Source organism: Cyprinus carpio, chromosome A13 (genome assembly GCF_018340385.1).
Source record: "Cyprinus carpio isolate SPL01 chromosome A13, ASM1834038v1, whole genome shotgun sequence".
In the NCBI taxonomy this organism is placed as follows: Eukaryota; Metazoa; Chordata; class Actinopteri; order Cypriniformes; family Cyprinidae; genus Cyprinus; species Cyprinus carpio.
In genome coordinates this window covers 13,672,990-13,693,973 of record NC_056584.1, presented here as the reverse complement: position 1 = coordinate 13,693,973, position 20,984 = coordinate 13,672,990, and the positions used below count along the sequence as shown (strand labels likewise).

The 20,984-nt window shown below is 39.9% G+C and overlaps 2 protein-coding genes and 1 pseudogene across 2 annotated transcripts; all 3 read left to right on the top strand.

Annotated features, from left to right (window-relative positions):
* Positions 1-3,613: 3,613 nt before the first annotated feature.
* LOC122147157 lies at positions 3,614-4,834 on the top strand. The gene has a single exon (XM_042768308.1). The coding sequence runs from the start codon at positions 3,998-4,000 to the stop codon at positions 4,832-4,834; it is 837 nt and encodes a 278-aa protein (XP_042624242.1). The 5' UTR covers positions 3,614-3,997.
* A 366-nt stretch (positions 4,835-5,200) lies between these two features.
* On the top strand, positions 5,201-7,265 carry LOC122147156. The gene is made up of 2 exons (XM_042768307.1): positions 5,201-6,804; positions 7,161-7,265. Exon 1 carries the CDS (start codon positions 5,201-5,203, stop codon positions 6,617-6,619), a length of 1,419 nt encoding a protein of 472 aa, XP_042624241.1. The 3' UTR covers positions 6,620-6,804; positions 7,161-7,265.
* A 309-nt stretch (positions 7,266-7,574) lies between these two features.
* On the top strand, positions 7,575-19,461 carry LOC122147155 (annotated as a pseudogene).
* Positions 19,462-20,984: the final 1,523 nt, after the last annotated feature.

Below are 20,984 nucleotides of genomic sequence, written 5' to 3'. Positions count from 1 at the left end.
TCGCGATGTGATCGCGGATAGGCGCTAATTCCATAAGCCGCGTTAGTCTGATCACATTGAACTCACACGTGTTGGTTGTGTATTTCATGCTGCGTCATGCCGTGTATTGGAGTTTACTTTGTTATATAATATTCATATATTATCTGATAGTTGAGTATTCATTTGTGATGAGTGATTTAATCAGTTATTGATATTTTGTGAGTTAATTTGCAGTGAATATATACAGATGTGTATTCATATTGTATTCTTTATCTGTTTCACAGACCACAACGCAATAACCTGTGTCAAATACTGCCATTTGATCCATCACATCTTCAGATGATGTTGTAATTGTATTTCATTTCTCTAACCGGCATCAATGTCCATATTTGTCCGCCAGTAGAACTGAAAATTTAACAATTCTCTAACCGGAATCAATGTCCATATTTGTCCGCCAGTAGAACTGAAAATTTAACAAGGTTGACAGAGGTGGTACCCTGCAACAAATTGGTCCTTCGAGCCGGATACTGGCAACAGCAAACAATATGGACACTGCAGCTAGTGATGCAGCGGAGCCTGTGGTCAGCCCCAAGAGACAAAGTAAACCACCTTCACATCTGAGTGACTATGAGGTTGGCTACATACCCCCCGTGGACCCTCCTCCAATCTCTTCTTCTCGCTGTCACAGCCAACATAAGAGCCAATCGAGGAAAACGTCCCACAGTAAAGCCAGCTCTCATTCCAGATCCAGTGGTCATTCCATTATCTCTGGTGTGCAAGCTACTTCTGCACTCACAAGCAGTCAGGCAGCCATGGTGGATGAGAGAATCAAGCAGAGGCAGTATGACAACCTACTTCAGCAGATAGAGGAGGACACGCTGGCAGAAATAGAATATCAGAAACTGCAAAACACAAGCTAAAGAGGCTCAACGTGTTCAGGAAGAGGCTCTCATGGCAAAGGAAGCACTAACTAACCAATTAGAACGACGACGTAAGCTAAAAAAGGCAGAGACTGACCTAGAAGTGGCCAAACTGGTGAATTCTTTGCTCAGCCAAGACTTGAGTGTGGACGATGCAGGTCCTGAAGGATCCCCAGACACAACCGTGCCACCATCGCAGTTACTTCATGCCAGCCCAGTCCAGTCTCCTGTACCTCAGCAATTTCCCTGCCCCGTAACAAACATGACCAAACACACTCAAACCTCACAAAACTCACACATCATAGATCAGTCACTCAAAAATCCTCCATTGACATTACAAGCAACTATGCCATTACAAGTTCCAGCTTACACCGCACAGTTGTCCGCATGTACAGTCACTCAAAACCAAGGAAGATCACAAGTAGCACATTATGAGGAGAATATGTCACATGTCTTGCAGCAGCCAAGCCCAGTCTCAATACCACTACCTCCATTCAGCCCTGTGCAACAAGCAGCAACTCAGCTTGCGACACCATACACAGGTAGTGTTCTGATATCACAGACTAAACCTCCTGTTGCACCAATTGCATCAACCTCACATGTGAATACACCATTACCAAGGCAGTCAGCCCCTCTTATGAGTCAGAATCAGCCTATTCCAACCACTCATCATAGAGCACCTCTCTTATCTAACACACCCATCTGCCCTCAACCATATTCACCTCTACCTGTTCCTCAAGCTGGTTACATACCCCAACCCGGGACAGAACTTCTGATGGCAGCAGCCTATGGCATTCCTCGCCCCACACTACCAGTGTTTGAGAGTGGCACTGAAAGTGACTTTGCCTTGTTGAAGTTGGCCTTAGATAATCTCTTAAGTCACCATACCCACATCAGCGAGCAGTACAAATATCAAGTGTTGCTGAGTCACCTGAAATTTGCTAGTGCCCAACAACTGGCTAAAGCATATATGCACCACCCACAGCCATACACCACAGCCTTGCAAGCTTTGCAGGAGAAGTATGGCCAGCCCAGGCAGCTTGTGCAATCTGAGTTAGGTGCAATCATGAGTACACCACCCCTTAAAATGGGTGATTCCAATGCATTTGACTCATTCGCATTATCTGTCCAATCCCTAGTAGGCATGCTGAGAACACTGGAAGGTCAAAATGGGTATGAGCTCATGTGTGGTTCTCACGTAGACCGCCTTCTGAGTAAACTGCCACCTGCTTACCGAGACGGCTTTGTAGAATACTGCCTGAGCCATGGAATTCTACAAACTGGTACAGACAGAACCTATACTCTCCCCGACTTCGCATCCTGGTTACAAACGAAGTCACAAGCTAAACGTATCTCAAGCCGAGCAGCCGCTGTATTTCAGTCCGACACTACAAAGTCAACTGGGAAGAGTAAATACACCCCATATCATCGAGAGCGTTCAACACCTATACTTCTGACATCAGAGAAATCTGTCAAGCCTTCTGCACCGGCACAAGTAAAAGTTATCTCCAAGCCAAAGCCCTATTGTCCTCATTGCGACAACCAAGATCACTATCTCAACTCCTGTGATAAATTCAAAAGGCTGACCACTGCACAGATCATCACCTGGATCGCAGAGGGCAAACGTTGTTGGAAGTGTGGTCAGAATCATTCAGCTGACTCCTGTAACTTCAAGCGACCGTGTAGAGTCTGCAAAGAGCTTCACCTTACCGTGCTGCATGACTCGATTAACGACACCTCCAGAGCAGTGCTTATGGTGAGCCTACCATCGACACAGATCTATCTAGATAGACCCAACCGCTCACAGAAAGTCATGCTAAGAGTTGTCAGAGTTCTCTTGCACAAATGGTGGCCAAACAATGGAAGCTCACGCTGTCTTAGATGACGGCTCTGAAAGAACTATCGTCCTTCCCCAAGGGGTTCGACAGCTCAGACTAAATGGAGCTCCAGAAGTTCTTCCCTTGCAGACAATCCACCAGAGCCATACCAAACTTGATGGGTCCACAGTAACTTTTGAGGTGTCTTCTCTCACCAAACCTACAGAGAGGTATGTCATTCGAAACGCCTTTACTGCCTCTGGTTTAAGCCTTGCTGAACATACTTACCCTGTGGCAACACTCCAGAAAGCATATCGCCACTTGAGAGGTCTACCCTTACAGCCAGTTGACAACGTCAAACCCTTACTCCTCATAGGGTCTGATATGCCACACCTCCTGACGCCAGTTCAGCCAGTGCGAAGAGGAGCAGAGAGAGCAGCCCCATTGCCATATGTACCAAGATTGGTTGGGTACTGCAAGGCCCAATGTGTCCAATTCAGCCCCCCTAAAGGTCTGCAACAATGTTTGCATATTATGACAGCCCCAGCACGTGACGAGCTGTATCAGCATGTTGAGCGCTTGTGGCAAGTTGACACTGTTCCATACAATGAAAAGGTGATAACAAGATCGAAACAAGACCAACAGTGCTATAACCTTTTGCAGACTGCCACTGTCAGAGTGAACGTGGATGGTGTCCTGCGGTATGCTACTCCACTGCTGAGGCGCACTCCTATCACTTTGCTTAACGCAGGTATGGAGTCTGCGCTCCCCAGCTTAAGAAACATTGAGAGAAAACTGGCCAAGAATCCTGAGCAAGCACAAGTTTACTGTTCTGAGATTCAAAAGCTTGAATCAGCAGGCTACATTGCTAAGATAGCAACAGATGAGGTAGACAAGTCCACAGAGTCGTGGTTCATTCCCCACCACATAGTGCACCACAATGGAAAGGATCGAATAGTCTACAACTGTTCCTTCCAGTACCATGGTCAGAGCTTGAATGAACAACTCCTTCCAGGGCCAACACTTGGGCCATCTCTGTTGGGCGTGATATTGAGGTTCCGGCAACATGCAGTTGCAGTGAGCGGGGACATAAAAGGCATGTTCCACCAAGTACGTTTATTACCTGGTGACAAATCGGTCCTGCGATTCATCTGGAGGAACATGAACCAGGAAGCTCACCCAGACATTTACTAGTGGCAGGTACTTCCCTTTGGTACGACCTGCAGCCCATGCTGCGCCACTTATGCTCTTCAGTATCATGCCCAAGAATACCGACATACCATGTCTGGACTAGTTGACATTGTGGAGACCTCATTCTATGTTGATAACTGCCTTCACAGTACCCCCGATCAAGGTGAGGCCAAGGCCATAATAGATGGATTGCGTCAGTCCTTGCTACAGGGAGGCTTTGAAATCCGACAATGGGCATCCAATGTGCCATCCATTCTCAGGCACCTCCCATCGGAAGCCAGATCAGCTAGTAGTGAGTGCTGGTTGTCTCAGAGTAGCACTGACCTGCAAGAACTTACACTCGGCTTACAATGGAATTGCCTCGACGACACCCTTGGGTATAGAAACCGTGTAGCAGAGCCTGCTCAGCCCACTATGAGGAACCTGTATAAGACTTTGGCAAGCCAATATGACCCCTTGGGGTTCATCCTACCCTTCACTACGAGGGCAAAGACTCTGATCCAGGATCTCTGGAAACACAACCTAAGCTGGGATGACCCTATTGAACCCTTACATCTGCGTGAGAAATGGTCCACATGGATTGCAGAGCTTTCCAGTATCACCAAACTACAATTCCCTCGACCTTATGCTCCTGGCAAATCCGACACTCCATCCACTGTCAGAGAGTTACATGTCTTTTGCGACGCCTCGGAGAGGGTATATGGATCTGTCGCCTACCTTCAGGTCACCGACGAGAGTGATGAAGTCCATGTCACCTTTGTCCTAGCTCGATCTAGAGTGGCCCCTCGGAAATGTCTATCTATGCCCTGCCTGGAGTTGTGCGCGGCGCTCTCTGGAGCTCAGATGGCCAAAGTCATACAGACTGAACTTACCATTCCCACCAAGTCACATACTGGACTGATTCAACCACGGTGCTGCATTGGTTAAAATCAGAATCTTGCCGATACAAAGTCTTTGTGGGGTCCAGAGTAGCCGAGATCCAGACTTTGACAGACGTTTCCAGATGGAGGTATGTTGACTCTGCTAGAAATCCCGCTGACCACATCACCAGGGGTCTTACCTTAGTGGAACTAGCTTGCCCTCACCAATGGAGATCCGGTCGGTCTTCCTTCCTGACTCAACCACAGAATAAGTGGCCAGCATTACCCAGTGCAGAGTCTGAACCAGACCTGAGCGAGATAAAAAGAGCATCCTTTGTTGGAGCAATCACAGTTGTTCCAAGTCCAGTGCCTTTAGACTTCAGTCAATTCAGAACCTGGAAGGAGCTACTTCAAGCAACTGTGGAGTCCTGTGATGGGGCGGTCCAACTCTGACAACTCATCTGAAGCCTCAAGGTATATACAGGCAGAGAAGCTCCTCTTAGCACAGGCACAGCTTGATTCATTTCCAGAAGAATTCCGGGCTTTGAAAGCTGGACAATTCATCTCGACAGACAGCCGATTGAGGTCTCTCGCCCCAGAATATGACAAAGATACTGGTCTTATCAGAGTGGGAGGACGACTTCGTCATATTGAAACCCTGCCTCCTGATGTCATTCACCCTATCGTCCTAGACCCTCAACATCAGGTCACAAAGTTGCTCATCCAAGACATAGATCAACAGCTCAATCATCCTGGTGCAGAACGAGTACTAGCAGAGCTACGCCGTCGATACTGGGTGCTTAGAGGCCGGGAAGCTGTCCGCAGACACCAACATTTCTGTCAGGATTGCCAATTTTGGCGCTCTAAGCCACAGAAACCAAAGATGGCTGACCTTCCACCCTGCAGGCTACGTCTGTTCAAGCCACCATTCTTCTCCACTGGCGTAGACTGCTTCGGGCCCTTTCAGGTGAAGATAGGTCGACGTCAAGAAAAGATATGGGGGATCTTATATAAGTGCTTGACGACCAGATGTTTACATCTTGATCTCCTTGAACACCTAGACACAGACGCCTTTCTCCTGTCTTTACGACGCTTTATAGCCCGCAGAGGGAAGCCCTTCGAGATACTATGTGACAACGGCACCAACTTCACTGGAGGCGATCATGAGTTAAGAGAATCCTTTAGTCAAATGACACCTGAACTTCAGACACAACTGGCTAAACAGCAGATCCAGTTTCGCTATATCCCACCGAGCGCCCCTCACTTTGGCGGTACATGGGAGCGAGAGGTGAAGTCAGTTAAGACTGCTTTGCGAGTCATTTTACGGGAACAATCCGTGCCTGAATCTGTGCTGCAAACATTACTAGTGGAAGTAGAGGGCATACTCAATTCCAAGCCACTTGGCTATGTTTCATCGGACATTGCAGACCCGGACCCTGTGACCCCGAACATGTTACTCATGGGACGCCGTGATGCCTCCTTACCACAAGTCCTTTATGACTCCAACGAGCTCTTGGGCAAACGCAGGTGGCGACATAGCCAGGTATTGGCTGATCAGTTCTGGACTGCTTTCATACGCAGCTATCTACCAGAGCTACAGGGCAGACAGAAATGGACATCGGATGGCAAAGGGTTGGCAGTAGGACAAGTGGTGCTCCTAATTGACCATCAACTCCCACGAGCACTATGGCCTGTGGGTACCGTGACAGAGACCTATGCAGGAGCAGACAAGAGGATTCGGACAGCTAAAGTCAAAGTCAAGGACAAAATGTATCTGCGTCCTGTTGTGAAACTGATTCCACTTCCTCCAAAGAGGGATGAGGATAAAGACACTTTGGATGGCCTTTCTTAAGGGCTACAATTAGCCTGCTGGTAATTGGGGGCGGCAATGTCAGAAAGACCACCGGAACGGAAATTAAGAAACGGTTTCTGACGGACTGATATTGTAGTTGCTACTTCCAGTAGACTGATGCAATAGCCAGATACAGACGTGCGCTCTCCATTATTGTTCAGTGTTGTGCGTTTATGCAAACAAATGTGAGTAATCATGTAAATATTTCATTAACACTTTGTAGTTATAATTGTGAATGTCTGGCGATCTGTGGAATGTTTTTGAGACGTGTAATGACGATCGCGATGTGATCGCGGATAGGCGCTAATTCCATAAGCCGCGTTAGTCTGATCACATTGAACTCACACGTGTTGTTGTATTTCATGCTGCGTCATGCCGTGTATTGGAGGAGTTACTTTGTTATATAATATTCATATATTATCTGATAGTTGAGTATTCATTTGTGATGAGTGATTTAATCAGTTATTGATATTTTGTGAGTTAATTTGCAGTGAATATATACAGATGTGTATTCATATTGTATTCTTTATCTGTTTCACAGACCACAACGCAATAACCTGTGTCAAATACTGCCATTTGATCCATCACATCTTCAGATGATATTGTAATGGATATCACTGATTACTTGAAAGTACTATTAAAGAAAGCTTGAAAGGATTCACATCGACCATGCCTGATTCTCTAACCGGTAAGTATATTTCCAGTACGCACCTCAGGCTTGCACAGTATCGTCAACTCACTCATCAGAATCTTCGGTACTCAACCTCAGACACACTTCTCATTGAAATGAGCTGTGAAAGTTGCATTTAGCCACTCTATCAGTGTTCATCTGAATAAATTACACAGCTCAGTACAATCCAAGGGCAATATATTAAAATGTGCAAGTTCTCATTAATATCCTCCCTCCTGACAGCACACATACATTTGCTTCCTTAGGGCTAGAGGAAGACCAAGGATGAAGACTGTGATTGTGGTGCATGGTACCATGTGGGCCATCCCGGGCATGTTAGCCGAAGCATCTGTGGCTGGAGTCAAGAATGCTGTGCAGGCAGGCAACGCTGTTCTTAAGAATGGTGGGAGTGCAACTGATGCTGTAGAAAAAGCTGTGAGGTATTTTGAAGATGACCTAACGTTTGATACAGGTATAATATAAGACATATACAGTATACACTGAAATTAATAATATATATATATAATTTTTTTTTTTTTTTTTTTTTTTCCCTTGACCCTGACTTTTTCAGAGGAAGTGTAAATTCAGAGGAAGTGTAAATTCAGTAGTTTGTCAGAGACTTCATCTAGGCTCTGAGTGGGACCGTATTTCAGCACACACCCTTGACACTCTGTTAATGACCATCTTGAGAGTAAGGTGAGAGGTTCTCAAATAATTATCAGATTACAGGGAGGAAAGCAGGGTAAAACAAGACACTTCATTAACACACCCGGCCTGTTGGTGCCAATCTCATTTGTGATGGCTAACTGCCACCATAAGTGAAATGGCTAATCCTCCTCATATCAGAGCACATTCAGTGGGTCATCGGGATCATTTTATACACAAGGGTAAGCCAGAGGCACAGACTGATCAATAGATCATTAATTCAATCCTGTTTAGAGTATTAAGAGGTAGACATTAGTGGATAGCAGTCTAGAGTATGTCAGGGTGTCATGACAGAGATAAGAATGAGATGTGTGTGTGAAAATGAGTGACACTAATTGTATGACTAGCATCAACACCAACAGCCTATATAACGTTGTTTAGCTTACATGGAAGAGGGTAAGCTGCCTGCGTTCAGCACATATTCTCCAAAATGGCGCTATGGTGATGCGGAGAGACACAGAGGAGACAAATGATTGAATAAAGTTGTTATTTTTGTTTTCTTCGCATACAAAAAGTATTCTTGTGGCTTCATAACGTTACAGTTGAACCACTGATGGCAGATGGACTATTCTGATGATGCTTTTCATACTTTTCTGTACCTTGACACTGTTATTTACTTGGCAGTCTATGGGACAGTCACAAGCCTCCCGGTTTTCATCCATAATATCTTAAATTGTGTTCCAAAGACGAACAAAGCTTTTACTGGTTTGGAATGACATGGGGGTAAGTGATTAATAACAAAATTTTCATTTTGGGGTGGAGTAACCCTTTAGCATTTTCATTTTCACCAAAGTTCACCTTGTGAGTTGTTAGACATGGAGGAAACAAAACCCAAAGAATGCATGATAATTGATTAGTTGCAGCACCTGTCTTGACTGCCCCAAAAGACTTTGGCTTTACAGTGGATTGGCAGATCTTCTTTAATAGCCAGTATTAAAAATTCATCATGTCTTTATCAATGCTGCAATCAAGCTTCACTGACCTAATGCTCTTGCTTTGTAATCTAAAATGCACAGTATTTGACAAAGAAATATGACATTAATAACCACATTAATATTCAAAAGTTTCCTAAGCCAGAGTTATAGTTTAATCCATTGTGATGTTGTACAGAAAGTTACACAGAGAAATAAAATTGTATTATTAGAGACAGCAGGGTATACTGTCTCAATAAATAATAGCAGTTCCACATGGAGATGACAGTAAATATGAAAATAGAGTGAAAGGGTATACATAAGTTTTTGATTTATGAGTAAAGTTCTGTTCTGTAAAATAAATGACACACAGTCATACTTCAAACATGAAATCTTAAAGAGTTCAACCCTCTACTCTGTTTCAAGTGAGAATCTCAACAGCTGCTTATGAGAACAAACTTTTAGAAACTCACAATGTACACTACAGTCTCCAGGCTCACAGCGTCCAAGACACCAATATTTTAACAATTGATAAAAAATAAATCACTGCATGTCCTACTGAGATTTCAGTATGAAGGTTAGGATCATGATTTTTTTAAGTAGTAGTACACCACTATGAGTGCATATTAGCACCATTTGTTTTTTGCTTTTGGGATCTGAAGGAGCTTTTGAACCTGGAGCCGGTGACACGTGCAATTAGACAACAACCAGACTGGATAAAGTAAACATTTAGACTACTAATCATCTCCTTAAACCCTTTTTGTGGTTTTTACTGATCATGTCATGTTGACAGATAGAGGAGCCAGCATGTTGCGGAGCACATTGGTATTCCAGTAGCTAATGATTTGGTGACTGAGCTGGAACATAAAGACTGGGAACAAAGCAACAGCTATCCTGACGGAGTCAAAAAGTTTTTCAACACACAATGGTGGGTAATTTTGTGCCCTTATATGTTTTTAATAGTTTCTGATTTCTTGACATGTACTTAATTTCAGACAATGATTTTGATACAGTTAAAGTAAACTGTCAACAGCATCTTTTGAAGGCATTTACGTAGATTTACTTGAATAATTCCTCATTCAAATATCATGAAAAAATGTAATTATAAAAAATTAACTTTGTGAACTCTTTCCATCCGTGTTGTGGATTCTATACTATGATAAATCATTATTTAGCCTTTACAATCTTTAAACTAATTTACGCTGATTTTAATACAATGTTCATATATAAACACATCATTAAAATACAGAGTTTTAAAAGAATAGAGATATAATTATATAAAATATATATATTTTTAAAAGTGGTTCTACTTGGCTTTGAGGCCATGGGATGAGAATGGCAGCATACTGACGTGCTGGCCTGCACAGAACTCAGGTCATTCCCTGAGGCCTTCAGGCAGTGCAGTTAGAGCTGTGTGGGCTCGAGCAAAGCAGCCTTGCCTGCCACCTCCACTTCCCCAGGCTGAGTGTTGAGTAGTAGAGGAGTCGGGGCCATGGCGGGTGTAACCTCAGCCCCCAAGGGAGTCTGTAAAAATAGTGCTGTGGAGTTGCTAAGTGACAGTTGGCTGAGCTACTGCCTTTCATCCCGCCCCGCTATGGCTTCATTATTGATAGCTTCCCTCTGCTCACCCTGTACCACCATCACTGGGCTTTTTAACACACAGGCCCTAGAACTCAATTACCCTCCACCTGGTTATTACACAGCCTACCTCTGCCTTTCTGGTGTGACTATGCTTTTATAATACAACAGTCACCCATGTGTCAGTACTTCCTATTCACAGCATATTGATCACACCAGATTAAAGTATTGGATAGATCTCAGTCATGTGATAAATAAGGGTACGACAATATTCAGGATCAAAATACAGTTTGAAAAAGTATGTATGAAAAAAAGCATAGAATAGAGAGCAATGGTAAGAGTTCAAATAATTAAAATTACATTCACTTTTTCCATTTCAGTGATAGCTTGCCTAACCTAGACTTGATGTGAGCTATGAGGTTGATTATCAATTATATATATCAAGCATAGCATTAGTTCTGGCAGGTCACACCAGTCAAGCTTGTGTCAGCTGACACTCAGCTGATCCACATCTACCAATAGGAATATGACGCCTGTCACTACTTCCTTATATAAGATTCATTCAGTATTATTCAGCAGCTTATCGCTTTGCTCAGGAGCTAATTACCCTCCTCCATCCCCAGTGCCTCCTTTCATCCACAGTCAGCACTTGGCTTTCAATATTCCTCATTGAGTCAGACACTTTTTTCCTGCATTATGTTGTTACATTGAGTTGTAATTAAGAACATTAATGATATCTGCTAAATTTATATTGGTTCTGTTTATCCTAATGGGGTTATTGCTGCTCTCCCTGCTCTTACCTATGCTAGGCATCTTTGATAATAGTGGTCCTGACAGAGATGCTTTTGTTGAAGCACAGAAAAGAGAACATGGAACAATGCACAGTACAAGCACAGCACTGAGTCTTTTCAGTAAGGAGCGTTTTGATTGGTGGACTAAAAGCTCACTGCGATTGGCTGAACGGAACATCCTCCAAAAAAAAAAGTTATTTATGAATATTAACCTGTCAGGAAGGTCTCAAAAAATACTGCACGCAAATTCAAAGCAGTCCACACACGTGTGATGATTTGCAAATGCAGCTTCAACAATCCATAAATGCATGTAACATCATTCATAAATGTGTGAGGGAAATTAATTCAAGAACTTGATATATACATATTTGTGTAAAAATTTTAAATAATTTTGGGTAAGATGCATTGTAGTTCTTTTATTCATTAAAGCTGTTAAGGACACAGTCTTGTACTTTTGTTTTGTTTGTTTGTTTGTTTTACTTTTTGTCCAATTTTCAAATTGCTTCGCATCAAAGTTTGTAATGTTTTGATTCACCTTACAGCTGGTTCATGGTTTCTAACTCTTCAACAAAGACTTTTTCCCATGAGAAAAATTAACAGGAAAAATGATTCCAGAACCAAGGCCACTGAAAAAGTGGCTGGGCACTGTTGCACTCTATTGCGAAGATAATGATTGTTTTCAAACAATCTCCATCTGCAGTGGTCACAGAAATGGGTAACCCTGCCCCAAACTCATGCCATTGGCTGAGCCAGTGTTTCTTTGCTGTGTTCGTCAGTATTCTCAAACACTACAGTTTTTACAGTTTTCGGCAGAATCAACCTTGAAAAAGCTTACTTACTGTTGTCTCTGAATATTAAGATGGGATAGGAGAGCGAATTTTAATATTTAAAAACTGACACTAATTTATGGGAGTCCTTTTCTACCTCAGAATTAAAAAAAAAATATAGGTTGATTAGGTGTTAGCAAATAATATGCACTTAGATCAAAAAAATTAGCATATATACAAAACATACAGGTCCTTCTCAAAAAATTAGCATATTGTGAAAAAGTTCATTATTTTCCATAATGTAATGATAAAAATTAAACTTTCATATATTTTAGATTCGGACCCTGAGGAAGATTGTGGAGAAGTACCGATTCCAGACCTTGGGGGACCTGCGGAAGCAGTGGACTGAGTCTGGAGTAGAAACATCCAGAGCCACCGTGCACAGGCGTGTGCTTTTGAACCAGAAACAGCGGCAGAAGCGCCTGACCAGGGCCTACAGAGAAGCAGCACTGGACTGTTGCTCAGTGGTCCAAAGTACTTTTTTCGGATGAAAGCAAATTTTTGCATGTCATTCGGAAATCAAGGTGCCAGAGTCTGGAGGAAGACTGGGGAGAAGGAAATGCCAAAATGCCTGAAGTCCAGTGTCAAGTACCCACAGTCAGTGATGGTCTGGGGTGCCATGTCAGCTGCTGGTGTTGGTCCACTGTGTTTTATCAAGGGCAGGGTCAATGCAGCTAGCTATCAGGAGATTTTGGAGCACTTCATGCTTCCATCTGCTGAAAAGCTTTATGGAGATGAAGATTTCGTTTTTTAAGCACGACCTGGCACCTGCTCACAGTGCCAAAACCACTGGTAAATGGTTTACTGACCATGGTATTACTGTGCTCAATTGGCCTGCCAACTCTCCTGACCTGAACCCCATAGAGAATCGGTGGGGATATTGTGAAGAGAAAGTTGAGAGACGCAAGACCCAACACTCTGCATGAGCTTAAGGCCGCCATCGAAGCATCCTGGGCCTCCATAACACCCTCAGCAGTGCCACAGGCTGATTGCCTCCATGCCACGCCGCATTGAAGCAGTCATTTCTGCAAAAGGATTCCCGACCAAGTATTGAGTGCATAACTGAACATAATTATTTGAAGGTTGACTTTTTTTGTATTAAAAACACTTTTCTTTTATTGGTCGGATGAAATATGCTAATTTTTTGAGATAGGATTTTGGGTTTTCATGAGCTTTTTGCCAAAATCATCAGTATTAAAAAACAATAAAAGACCTGAAATATTTCAGTTGGTGTGCAATGAATCTAAAATATATGAAAGTTTTAATTTTTATCATTACATTATGGAAAATAATGAACTTTTTCACAATATGCAGGTTACATTAATAATAAGTGTAGATACCAAACATGGTATAGGTGAGGTTACATTAATAATAAGTCTAATTTGGCCAGCCGTTTATGTTTTGCAATATGACTTTTTGATTAAACTGTGTTTTTATAACTCACAATATGACTTTACATTGTGACTATATCTTAACAGCATGACTTTGTCTCACAGTGTATGACTTTATTTCTTATTTTAAGTTTCATCTCACAATTACCATTTTTATTTTTTACTGGGGCAGAAACAAGCTTCCATATACATCTGCTTTAAAAGCATACTGTCATTTAGTTTTAGTGATTAGTATGTAGAAACTAAATTTACAACAGAAAGTTCAAGGGATACTCCACCCCACAATGACAATTTTGTCATTAATCGCTTACCCCCATGTTGTTCCAAACCCATAAAAGCTCCGTTTGTCTTCTGAACACAATTTAAGATATTTTAGATGAAAATCGGGAGGCTTGAGACTGTCCCATAGACTGCCAAATAAATAACAGTGTCAAGGTCCAGAAAAGGTATGAAAATCGTCTTCAGAATACTCCATTTGCCATCAGACGTGCAATCTGGGTTATGTGAAGTGACACTTTTTTAAGTGAAGAAAACTAAAATAACGACTTCATTCAATAATTCCTTTGTCAACGGTCTCCTCTGTTTCTCCATATCACTGTATGCTGTGTAGGTCTTTTGTGTCATCCACGCCACAAGGATTGACAAAGGAATTATTGAATAAAGTCGTTATTTTTGTTTTCTTTGCTTACAAAAAGTGTTCCTGTCACTTCACATTACCCAGATTGCACTTTTGATGGCAGATGGAGTATTCTGAAGATGAATTTCATACCTTTTATGGACCTTGACACTGTTATGTACTTGGCAGTCTATGGGACAATCTCAAACCTCCTGGTTTTCATCCAAAATATCTTAAATTGTGTTCCGAAGACGAAATAAGCTTTTACGGGTTTGGAACGACATGGGGGTAAGTGATTAATGACAAAATTTTTATTTTGGGGTGGAGTATCCCTTTAAGACAACCACCTGTTCTTCATAATGAGAACTCTAAACTTCAAAGTCTGCACACTTCATCAGGCTGTTTATGGATGTGTGAAGATTTACTGCAAAACTCTGTGATCACTTTGAAGTGTGAAATACAGTCCACTGTCAAGCTGCTTTTAAAAGCTGTTTTTACCTAAACCGATGAGCAAGATCCAGGCATCGACGGTGATCTAAAAGAGCAATCAAGCACCTGCCAAAAATGATTGATGCCTTAAATCTGGAACCTGACAAGTGATTCTTCGCCAGCTGCTTCATACAAATATTATTATTCCAAATATTTCATACAAATCTCCACGAGGACCATGTTTGCTCTCCCATTTTGGGGGAGAACGACATGGAGGCTGTTTTTTTTTTTTAATCCACTGTCCTCCATGCGGTTTCAAACTCAAAACACACGCTTGTTTTCCACAGCACTGCTGCCTTAATCAGAGTTTCATGGGAGCCTGTGAAATACTAGGGCCTCTGTCTGTTCATCCCACATTCCGCTCTATTCTATTTTCTTTCAGGTGAACTGGCAGGGAAGACTGATGTGCACATCATAAGAATTGGGTTTTGTTTTGTTTTTTGAAGAACAATCCATACTTTTTCATGTGTGTCTACAGAAATATCACAACTGATACAAACACTTTCTACAGTATGCAATCTTTATGTACTTTTCCAGACTGTGATTCAGGGGCACTTATTCTGGCTCTCTTCCTTTGTTGACAGGCAGATGATGATGAGACAATTTCGGCTGTGCTGGCACTCTTAAAAGCATCTATGAGGTTGTCATTAGCATGATCCCTTTAAAACATCACCAGAACAGTACAACTTGCAATTTTTTTTTTTTTTTTTTGTTTTTTTTTTTTTGACTGATAATCACATAGGAAACAAAAGTAATTGCACAGAGCCTATATTTGGAAGGGAGTTTAAGACTTTTATCCAGTAGATTATGAATGCAGCATATTAAGGTGAATTCTGGGACAAAAGTCTGTCTGATGAAGAGGAACTAAGCTAGAGGCACATCTCTGAGTGTGATGAATAATAATGCTGTCTCTTCAAAGCACCTTTTGAAAATACCATGTCTGAGACCATAAAAGTATAGATCTGAGAGGGGGGGGGGGGTCTGGACTCTTTGGGTAAGGGGGGGGGGGTCTCATAGCTAATCTTTATTATTCAAAGTTATAGAACATTTTTTATAATTATAGGGGCCATGAGAACACTGGAGCGGTGGCTCTGGACTCTTTGGGTAATGTGGCGTGCGCTACATCCACTGGAGGAATCAGAAACAAAATGGTGGGAAGAGTCGGAGATTCTCCTATTATAGGTGAGTCGGATCAGAGATAGAGGACAGAGATAATCTCAGTGTCACACCAATATTAATTTTGAAGCAGTGCCTCGGTTGAATGAGCCATTGTCAGCTCTGATCAATACTCAATTGTCAGAGTGTTTTCTCCCGAGGTAACACACATTAATGTCTGACTCTGTCTGCGCTGCTGTCTTTTCCTGTGCGATAAGGATCTGGTGGATATGCAGACAATAGAAGTGGAGCGGTCTCCTGTACTAGTCACGGAGAGTCTATTCTCAAAGTCACCTTAGCCAGATTAATCCTCTTTCATAGGAAGCAAGGTATGAGACTTTTACACTAATCCTGATGAGTGTTTGAGTGTGCATGCACGCTCATTTACATTAAAGGGGTACAAAAGTGTCCATATTTGATTAATTAATTTTGTGCCTAATGCATTTTTAATGGATTTATTTTATTTTTTAAAAATTCAAGAAGTTTGTTTTTGCTTTCTTTCAAAAGTTTGGTATCAAAAAGATAATTTTAAACAAAATGAATACTTTAACACATGCATCACATTGAATAAAAGTGATGGTAAAGACATTTACAGTTAGAAAAAAAATCTGTATCAATTGAATTTTTTTTTTTTTAACTGTCTATTCCTATGAATCCTAAATGTGTCATGGTTTACATAAAAATATTAAGCAGCACAACTGTGTTCAACATTGATAATAATAAGAAATGTTTCTTGAGCATCAAATCAGCATATTAGAAAGATTTCTGAAGGATCATGTGACACTGAAGACTGGAGTATTGATGCTGAAAATTCAGCTTTGCCATCACAGCAACAAATTACATTTTAAATTATTATTTTAAATTGAAATTATATTTCACAATATAATACACTTACTCTCAAAAATATAAAAAAATTTCATCATTTGATAAAAAAAAAGACTTCTTTCAAAAAAATATAAATAATTTGGTTATTTTAAACATATAAAAAAACTTAATTTAACATATATATTAATATATAAGAACCTGGTCTTAACTAATTGGTCCTGAAGTGTGACAGGTGGTGTATCATGTCACACTGATGTCAATTATAATACTAACAATAAATATAATTAATCAATATCACAGAATTTACAAATTACATAAAAAGACAATTGTACAATCATGGCTAAATAAGATTTAATTTTCAGTATATTTTGAATAAAACATTCTCATCTCCCATTTGTTGTTTTCCACCTGCTATGTGTCTTCCATTTTGTTTGTGTTTTTACTCTTATGCAATTTTTGTTCATATTGTTTTTGCTTGCAAGGTTTTGATCATCTGTAGCCCTTTACCATCACCCACATGTTGCTATTATTATCAAATTTTGTATAACCAAACAGAATGAATGTCAAACCGCACAAAAACCCAGTGCTGCAGTTGCCAATCATTTTAATTGGTGTGTGTGTGAAAGAGGCAGGAAGGATCGGATGTGCTGCCACAGCAGGCAGATGATAATGAGGTGTGTGTTTGTCTGAGAAAAGAGTGTGAAGGGTCAGCAGGCTATTGTTTGCTTTGGTATTCTGCGGTAATGATACTGCAAGCGCAACCACTCTGTTTTTATATACCAGTTCATTATTTTATCAATTATTGGGTGGGCCGTTAGGGTCTCAACTATTTGTTTAACATTTGTGTACTTGATCAGTGTGATCAATTAATTTAGATTATGTTTATTTTTAATAACAGTGCAAGGTATTGGTACCATTGGCACTCATAACCATTACTAGAGGCCAAAGAGTCCCCAGTTAAAGCAAGAAAATTAATTCACTGATCTGAAGAACAAGGAACAGGACACAAAGAGAAGGATGAAAGAGAACTAAAAATAGACATTACATTTTTGCTAAACACAGTATTTACATAGAAAAAAAAATTGCATACAGTGCAAATATTAAAAATAAAAATGTGCTATTAAAAATATGAATAATTAAATTTTGTTGCAGTCTTTGTCTTGTTCCTTGACTGATGTTTTCTATGTTGGACTACTTAGACTGTAATACTAAGACTGATGGAATGAGAAAACTGTGAGAGCAACATATATTGTTCACTGTGTGACCTTGACAGGGACACTAAGGACACATACACTGTCGGTGCAGTATTTCATCATAAGGCACACAGAGATCAAATGCACTTGATTTTTACTTATTTTTTTCTGTTATGCTGGAAAATACCAGAAATATACAAGCATATTAGAAAATATTGTGAAGTTCAATGAACCTATGTACACAACATTTTAAAAGTTTGGGGTTGGTAAGTTTTGTTTTTATGTTTTTGATGCTCACCAATCAAAAATACATTAAAACTGAATTGAAGTTTAAAATAACCGTTTTCTATGTTAATGTTTTAAAATATAATTTGTGATGGCAAAGCTGAATTTTCAGCAGTATAATTACTCCAGTCTTGCGTGTCACATGATCCTTCAGAAATCATTCTAATATGCTGATTTGCTCCTCCAGAAACATTTATATTATAACTGTTGAAAATAGTTGTGCTGCTTAAAAATTTGTTTTTGATGAACAGAAAGCTTAAAAAGAACAGCATTTATTTGAACTAGATGTAAAATACTGTCACTTTTGAGCAATTTAATGCATCCTGGCTAAATAAATGTATTAAGGGTGGACAATGGTAGTAACAGGTGATGCCATATTAATAGATGTTTACAGCCTTTTTATTTATTTATTTATTTATTTATTTATTTATTTATTTATTTATTTATGCATGCAGTTCACATTGCACAACTCTGACCGGAAATGTTTCTGAGGAAGCACACCAAAAATACATGGTCAGCTGTTGCCAGCCAGATAAACTTCTACTGCTAACTTTGCTGACACTGTCACATACTTGAGTGTTTTTTTTTGTGAAATGCAGGGAAATCCGCCGCCACTGCCTCACTTCAGTACATGGGAGAGAGAGTGAAGGGATGCGGAGGAGCTATTGTTCTGTCCTCCACAGCTTCACCACACCATGCATGGTTTGGGCCTCAATTAAAGAGGACGTCCTGCACTAGGTTAAATCCCAAAGAAGATTTTACAGAGATGCTTAAATGATAACATTACATTTGAACTGTATTTTAATTTGTTATTTTGAATTTTTTGAGACTTTTGGCTAGTTCATTAATTCATTTTGCTAGATTCTATCAGTTTGTCCTATGTGATTAATTGTAGCCTTTATACAAACCTAACAGTTATTTAACACAAGCAGTAATGAGCTGTTTCTCGTACCAAGAAAGAAAACCAATACTCCTTTCTGCATGTTCTGATCATTTTTACCAAACAATTAATGAAAAAAGATTAATTGATTCAAAAAATTTTGTTAAGCAGATGAAAACATTTTTCATTTTAGTGACATTTAGCTAGTGTACATACAGTACATAACATTTATGTAGGTTGTCCTGTTACCTCAGTGAACAAACTATAGAAACAATATGGTGTCAAGTGATTAAATGAAGAGTTCTGATAAGCTTAACCCACAATTAATGAATAATGATAAGTTAACTAATTAACATTAGTTAATGGTATAATTAATATGAAATTTACAAATGACGTCTCAATACATCATAAACTGTCTTCAGTATAGGAAGACAGATGGAAAATATAACAGTAATATACTGTATGACGGCAAAAATCAACATATTAAATTAACCAAATACAGCTGTTTAACTTCATTAAAAATTAATCTTACCCCTTCATGTCTTCAGTCGCTTCATTTCAGGTTTTTCTGTGAAGGTTAATTGGTGGATCTGGAGGATAAAATTATTATATTTATGTTTCTTCAAAAAAAAGATCACAATGTTCCTATTGATTTGTGAAAAATATCCTCAAATTTTTGTTTGCTTCTCTTTTGTTTGTGAATAGAGCAGTGATGATATTATAAAATGGAAATGAGGGAACGCTGTTTAAATATTCCAGCCATGGGAATTCATGGATGAATAATTATGTTCTGAAAGTTTAATTCTTTATTAGGAAAAGAAAAGTTTTTGCAACTGCTCCTAGTTAGTATCCCCTTAGTTGCCCTCCTTTCATTTATTTATTTCATTTTGTTTCAAATTAAGGACAGGCTGTGTACTATATATATATGAAGACAAATATGCTATACAGAGTAAGTTCACACACTTTTCACAATTAAAAATTGTCAAAAGCTTCTAAGATTTGTGTGTCCTTGTAATATTTCGTCTGCATTATAAAACAGTAAAACCCATTGTAGTTGAAACCACGCAGCAGTGCAAAGACGTAGAGGAATCTGCGAGTTTTCTGCCTCTACAAAAAGGCAAAAAAATAAATAAATAATCTCTCCACTTTTTATTGCAGAGGGAGCTGATTATTCCATAGTGATTCCTGAACCCCTGCTGAGCGCAGCACCTCTACAGCAATTAACATTTTGACATGTTTGATCAATCACACAGACTACAAAAGAAAAAAATAAATAATTAAGTAAAGATTATTAGCCTGGATGCATTCAGTGTATTTGATCAGTGCAGTGCCGTAAGATCAAAGTATGGAGAGCCGACATTACAACATCTACCCAGCATCATGAAACAAGTGTGCTTCATCAACTGAAAAAGATAAACATTATGCAGAGATCAACCCCTCTGAGCTTTAAATGAACAATTCTAACTCAAGCAGAGCTCAAGTAGGTCAGTATTTAGGACTCCTTGTTAAAAACATAAGTCAACATTTTGCTGAGCTGCTGAGACATCCCGTACTTGATTAAGCTTTATGTAAGCATAAGATATTATCTTTATTACATTGAATTATTATTTTTAATAAAATGTTGAATATGTATAGGGCATAAAACACCACTAAAAATCTTGTCTTTTCTAAAAACACCACAGGCTTATTTTTTTCTTTCTTTCTTTTTTCTTGCAAATGAGCAAAACAAGAAAAGTAATCGTTGACTGCTGTTAGTGAATGCTGTGAAACATCTACATTTAGTCAGTTTATACATAACATTTAGACAGGTTGTCCCCTACGGTTTCAACAGAATCCTCAGTGAACAAACATAAACACAGTTGGTGTTAAATGACTAAATTAAACAAACAGAATTTACCACCTGTGGCTGGGGAAAATTAGATGCTAGTGTTTCCGTGTCACATAAACAGCGTCCTACTGAGTTTTTTCCGCCTCGTTTAGATTTACCTTTTCAAGTGTACAGTGCGGTAATTGCAAACATCTGGGACTGACAGCATCACACTTACCTTG